The 6,778-nt window shown below is 37.5% G+C and overlaps 1 protein-coding gene across 1 annotated transcript in view; it reads right to left on the reverse strand.

Annotated features, from left to right (window-relative positions):
- The window catches only part of Naprt (nicotinate phosphoribosyltransferase), a 144,533-nt gene extending 138,443 nt beyond the window's left edge, over positions 1 to 6,090 (reverse strand). Inside the window, exon 1 of the mRNA XM_090389320.1 lies at positions 5,927 to 6,090. Within this exon, the coding sequence (XP_090245446.1) occupies positions 5,927 to 6,008 (82 nt within the window). The 5' untranslated portion in view covers positions 6,009 to 6,090. The remainder of the gene's footprint in view (positions 1 to 5,926) is intronic.
- Between the last annotated feature and the right edge of the window lie 688 nt (positions 6,091 to 6,778).

The raw sequence follows: 6,778 nt of genomic DNA on the forward strand, positions 1-6,778 counted from the left end.
AATTCTTCCTTGAATTTTGTTAAACTCGCTATTTCAGCCACCTGTTATACCTCCCACACAAAGTGCCCAGTTAGTCAGCTCTGTAGGCTACATCTTCTAAGCTACTCCTCAAGGAATGATGCTCTTGCTTTTCACCAATCTAGTCTCGCTTCTTTGCACCTTCTCCAGAAGTTCCATATCTTTCTTTAGATACAGCATCCAGACCTAGAGACAATATTCAAAGTATGATTGTACTATCATCATATACAGAGGGATAATGACCTCCTCTATACAGGAATACCTCACACAGTGCAATTAATGTGTTGGAAAAAAAACTACCACACTGACTGAATCAGCACTAAACAGGGAATAGTTTCAATAGGAAAAATAATGATGTGCGTATCATAAGGATTTTTTATATTAGAAATAATTATGTATGATTAGTTAGAAAAATAATAAATACAAATAGTAATGAGGTAGACTAAGAACAAAATTAATTGATAATCAATCGCAGCTGCAGATTATAAACTGCACTATAGTGAATCCCGTACTAATTGAAGCCACACTCCGAGTATTGCCCTACTTCCAAAATTCTGATAAATCATAGAACATGGTGTGCCCTTCTCATTGTCATCTTACACAGCACTTGAACTTCATGTCTTTCTATATGATAATTCAAGTTGTCTTCATACTGAAAATCCTTTAATTCCTCTCTGCCCAATATAAGAGCTCTTTGTGGGTTTAGGCTCTATAAGTGAAATAGTACCTTGCATTAACCTGAAATACTACTAAGTGGCATCTATCAGACACCAAACAATCAGTTAACGTTATAACTGTAGTAAATCAAAAGAAAATATTGATGGAGAAAAGTACAGGGAAGGACTTAATTTTATTAAAAAAAAATTTAAAAAAGGCATCTGTCTGACACTAAGCAATGGTCTGGGTATATCAAAATATATCCAGTTCATTATACTATAAGTATGGCATAAATGGAACAAACTTACAGACAGAAAAGGAACTAAACCTCTCCAAAGCTTTCCAATTGATTTCACAGATATATATGGTGTCAATTCTAATCCTAGTAATGTCAATTTAAATTTAACCTGTTAAGTCCAGCTTACTTCTTTTTTTTTTTTTTTACTCAGAGAGAATTTTATCACGAGCTGTCTCCAGCTCATCTCACATATCCTAATTATTCACTCTATGATTCCTTCCATCTAAAACGTGGTACCTGTACACATATTTTCCTTGGCACCTCTGTAGCCAGGTGGACAGGAGCAGCAGTGCATAGCACACGCGTCTTGATTAGACCAGGGTTAGAGCCCGTGACCACCAAATACGGAGGATGCGGAAAGGTCAGGGAATGACCACCGCATATCCCCAGAGCAATATGGCCTTAGTTGCTAATGCTCCTAAAAACCAAAAAAAAAAAACAACATATTTTCCTCCATGGAAAATATGCAGGAAAAACCCTTTCTGTAAAGGAAAATTTATACTAACTTTCCATGAAGTAATGTTCCTTGGTGATGTAATGTCCACAACTCCAGCTGGCAGACATGTGAGGCTTTTGCTATTACTAATAACATTACATAATTTGTTCATTTACCTACTAAAATACCAGGCAACCCTAATAAAATGTGTAACACTCAGTCTTTTATTCAACAACAATCCCTCAAAGTGCAGAATTAATGTTAGTTGCCTTCCGGGAACCTCGGATCGTAATGGGGACAGTCCATAATGAAAACCTGTCCTGTGGCCACTCTAAAACATCAACAATTCTGGGATGGCAAATATGGTGATCAGGAGAGTTTACATGTATATATATACTTGCATGTATACCAATGCTAGAAGTATAGTAAATAAATTTGAAGAATTTGAAATGTTGGTCAAGACATCAAAGGCAGATATTGTTGGGATAGCAGAGATGTGGTGTCACACAGATATAAGGAATGAAGAACTGGAATTTGGGGAGTACAATGTGTACAGAACGGATAGACAGGATAGGGAGAGAGGAGGTTTTATGCTGTTAATTAAGAAAAACATAAAATCAAAAGAAGTGCATCCAGTTGATGTTGTTCTTATTTGGTTTTTAGGAGCATTAGCAACTAAGGCCATATTGCTCCGGATTGTGCGGTGGTTTTTCCCTGACCTTTCCGCATCGTCCGTATTTGGTGGTGACGGGCTCGAACCCCGGTCTAATCAAGAAGCGTGTGCTATGCACTGCTGCTCCTTCCCACCTGGCTACGGAGGCGCCCATCCAGTTGATATAGATAAACAGTGCACTGTTGAGTCAGTTTTGTGTGACATAAGCACTGCAAAAGCAAAAATAAGAGTAGGTGTATGTTATAGGCCTAATGACTCGAATGAGTACAATGAACAATTGTACAGAGAAATAGAGTGGGCTAGTAAATCAGAATGTATTATAATGGGAGATTTTAACTTCCCAGATACTGATTGGAACTCGTGGGTTGGTCACTCACACACTAGTAAGCCTTTTGTGGATTTATTGGATGATTGTTTTCTGCATCAGCATGTTTGAGAGGCAACCAGAGAGGGTAATACTCTTGATCTGGTTATCAGCAGTGATCATTCGTGTATTAAGAATTTGCAGATAAAGGAACCACTAGGTGGCAGTGATCACAGTGTACTGATGTGGGATTTACTTAAAGATTTAATTACCATCAGGGGTAAAGGAAAGGGTTTTTGCTTCTGTAAAGGTAAGTACAGGGGTCTCAGACAGTTTTTAAATTCTGTATGGTGGGATCAACTGACAATGTACAACAGTAAATTCTAAGTGGGAAGCATTCAAGGAATTAATCATGGATGCTACTAAAAGTTTCATAACTATTAAGAAATGTTGTTCAAGGTTTAGGCCTAAATGGTTATCAAATGAACTAATGAGACTCGTGACAAAGAAGAAAAATGCATGGGATGCATATAAATTATCAAGTGACTCAGAAGCCTATGGCAGATATAAGCTAGTCTGTAATCAGGTCACAAAGGAGGTTAGGCAGGCGAAGGCAGATTATGAGAAATCCTTGGCAAAAGGTGCTAAGAAAAACAGCAAGGATTTCTTTACTTATATAAACTCTAAAAGGAAGGAGATGAATCTGATTGGCCCACTTGATATTGATGGTTTGACTGTTGATGATCCTGCTCAGATAGCAAACAAACTGAACGAGTATTTTGCATCTACATTCACATATAAAGAGTTATTAAGGTTTGAAAATGGCAGAAGGTTATCAAATTGTAGCAGGGTGCTTAATTATTAAATTATTATATTATATCTCAGTTATTAAATTTTGTAATAACTGACAGCAAAGTGGAGGGGAAATTGTTGAAGTTAAACATAAGAAAGGCACCTGGGGTGGATCGGATCAATCCAATTATATTAAAGGAGGTGGCAAAGCAACTAAGCAAACCCTTAGCCATAATTATGAGAGCATCCTTGGACTCAGGGGAAGTCCCTACGGTTTGGAGATGTGCAAATGTATCCCCAATTCACAAGGGGGGGGGGATCGAGTGGTGACACGAGTAATTACAGACCAGTTAGTTTAACTTCTGTTCCAGGTAAAATAATGGAGTCACTGGTTAAAAATACAGTGCAGGATCATCTAGACAAGACTGCAGCAATAATTCAAACACAGCATGAAAGTCTTGTCTGACAAATTTGATAGGATATTATGATGTGGTTACAAAGGAACTGGTTGCAAAAAATAATTTTGATATCATATATTTGGATTTTAGGAAAGCTTTTGACACTGTTGCGCATGGAAACTATTGTACAAATTGGAGTAGAATGGTATTAAGGGTAGGTTGCTACAATGGATAAAAGGATGGTTGAGTGGGAGAAGACAGAGGGCGGTAGGGTGCTGCTCTTCGTGGACTAATGTTATTAGTGGAGTCCCACAGGGTTAGGTGTCGGGTCCTCTGTTGTTTTGTATATTTATCAATGATATTGATGAAGATATATCAGGCTTAGTGTCGAAGTCTGCAGATGATACAAAGGTTGGCAGGGTTGTTAATGACAGTAATGGCAGTGTGCTACTGCAACAGGATCTAGATAATTTGGGCAGATGGGCTAAGAAGTGGCAACTGAAGTTTAACCTTGACAAATGCAAAGTACTGCATATGGGTAGAAGTAACCCCAGAGAAACGTACCAACTGTGTGGTACTACACTTAAGGTAATAGAAAATGAAAAAGACCTGGGAGTAATTGTGCAGTCAGATATGAAGTTTTCTGAGCAATGCAAACAGGCTGCATTGCTCAGAAAACTTCATTGCTGCATGGGGTTTTGTCAATGATACATAAGAATTTGGCTAGCAGGGAAAAGGAGGTGATTGTCCCTCTGTATAAGGCAATGGTCAGGGCATGCCTTGAGTACTGCATACAGGTCTGGAGGCCTCATTTTAGGTAGGATGTAGATTTGCTTGAGCATGTACAGAGAAGGGCAACAAGATTGGTGAGGGGAATGAAGGGATCCTCTTACCAAGAGAGGCTTAAGTTCTGCAAATTGCAGTGGCTGGAGACTAGGCACCTGCGCGGTGATCTGATTGAGGTGTATAAGGCCTTGAATGGGTTGAGCACGCTGAATTCTGATGGGATCCTTCCACTTGTTCAGATTACGAACCTAAGGGGGCATAAATTCAAATTAAGAAAAGAGATGTAGAATAGATGTGTGGAAATTTGCCTTTAGCCAGTGGGTGGTTAATTGCTGGAACAAACTTCCATCTGTCGTTGTGGAAGTTGATAGGTTAAATAAATTTAAGGAGGAACTGGCCAGGCATTTGGAGGGAATGGTGTGATTTTTTTTTTTTTGGCTGATGCTGCATAAGCTCATGCACTTGCTTTCTTGCATCACATGCCACCACTACTACAAGGTAGAGAACACAAGAACACACATCTATTCCTATTTTCCCCATCTTCTGATTCTAATATTTGCTCAGATTACATTAGTGAAATATTATTCTTGTAGGGATGAAATCTTTACTTCCCCATTCCAACCTGAACTCTCATCTTTTGTCTAAACCATGGTTTTCCTAAAAATGTGCTTTATTGCTATTACTAATAACTATTACTAACAAATCTAAATTTCTTTTCAATCAAATTTAATCAAAAGATAACAAAGGTAAGCCAGATACTATAATTACTAAAACAAAATCAGGCTGCAAAAGACAAACACAAAACTGAAATCTGAAATTTTATAAAAGGAATGTCGACGCTATTAATTAAACTGCTTAAAATTTTCAGTTTCAATCAGAGTTAAATCTGATTTTTTTTTAAATGAAAAAAATGTTCGTTGTGAACAACAAGAAATGCGAAAGAAAGAAATGGGCAGAAAACAAGGGATCACGGGATTAGCAAATTGATAGTGATATAAGTTTCATAACCGTCATTGAAAAGGTTGCGTATCGCTCATAAATACTAGTGAATCTTCGAGCCTCCGAAAGCAGTTAGTTCGAACCGCAAGCTCTTCAAGAATTTGTTATTCCTGCCGTGGAATAAGAATTGCAATAAAGCGAAAACAGCAAGTTTAATTCTCACTTCAAACTGAGTCAAATTTATACCTCAAAAGTCTAGAAAATCTTTACACGTAAACGTAAGGAGTAAAAGGAGAGTGAGCTTACTGAACACCAATGATTCACGAGTATGGATACTAACACTGAGTTCAGATTTAGATACAAAAATAGGTTTGCAAAGTGTGTGTGCGTGTATATATATATAGAGAGAGATTATACGATATTTTTTTTCGTAATGCATTATACTACGAAAGAAGCTTGTAAGAGGAACACGGCACTGGATTACGCCGCATTTTAAAAATGCACGTGCACGGAACACTAGTAAATTATATTAAAATCATTCTGTTCTTTACTGTAGAGCTCTAAACAACTCTGTGATAAACCCATACATTAAAATGACGAGAAATTCAAAAAAAATTTAGCTTACCTGTAAGTAAAGGCTGTACAACGCCATTTAACTTCGGAAGGACTCGGTGTTTTACTTCCGTGGTCAAGTCAATTTCGGCCATGATGTCTTAATGACCTTGTACACAAACTTGGAGTAGTAACTGTGAACAGGGAAAAAAGTAAACCATATACACCATGTTACATTCAATACCACCACCTAATGCTAAGATGAATGCAATGGTAAAATTCTCATGAAAAAGTACATTTTATAACACCCTCTACATCGTACCACAATCAGTGGTAATACAGAATATTGAAATCTCGCTACAACGTACCGGCTTTTCTATCTTACTGAGTCTGCGTTATACTGAATGAAAGTAAATACCACAGAGTAGTAATATCTTACTACTCTATGGTAAATACAATATGCACAAATTTTAGTTGAAACAAAAAAGTGCTGGGAATTATTCTTTACATTTTTTGAAATACTGTGGGTGTGTGTGTGTGCATTTATCGCTAATGAAGATGAGGCGTAAGCATACTGTGCCGCATTCTTCTGTTGGTTTGCCTGTTTTGCTATTAAAAAAAAAAAAAAAAAACAGTAGAGTTTTTTTATTGTGGAGCTGTCTGGCTAATGGGGGAAACCCTGGGGTCCGCCACAACAACACATGTGGAGCTGTGTCTGTCTTGATCACTATAATTGCACCCAGTTGTCTCTGACATAAATAAATTGATATTTGATGTGGCCCTCGCATGAGACAGATTAATTTCTAAGTGGAATGTCTTGAAAAAAAAAAAAAAAATATATATATATATTTAATGTTTTGAAAAGAAGCCCATAAATATTCCTCCAGCCTCATTAAGACCGAACCCAGGCCTTTTCTACACGGTA

This window comes from Mastigoproctus giganteus, chromosome 14, assembly GCF_048544385.1.
Source record: "Mastigoproctus giganteus isolate SK-2022 chromosome 14, ASM4854438v1, whole genome shotgun sequence".
Lineage (NCBI taxonomy): Eukaryota > Metazoa > Arthropoda > Arachnida > Uropygi > Thelyphonidae > Mastigoproctus > Mastigoproctus giganteus.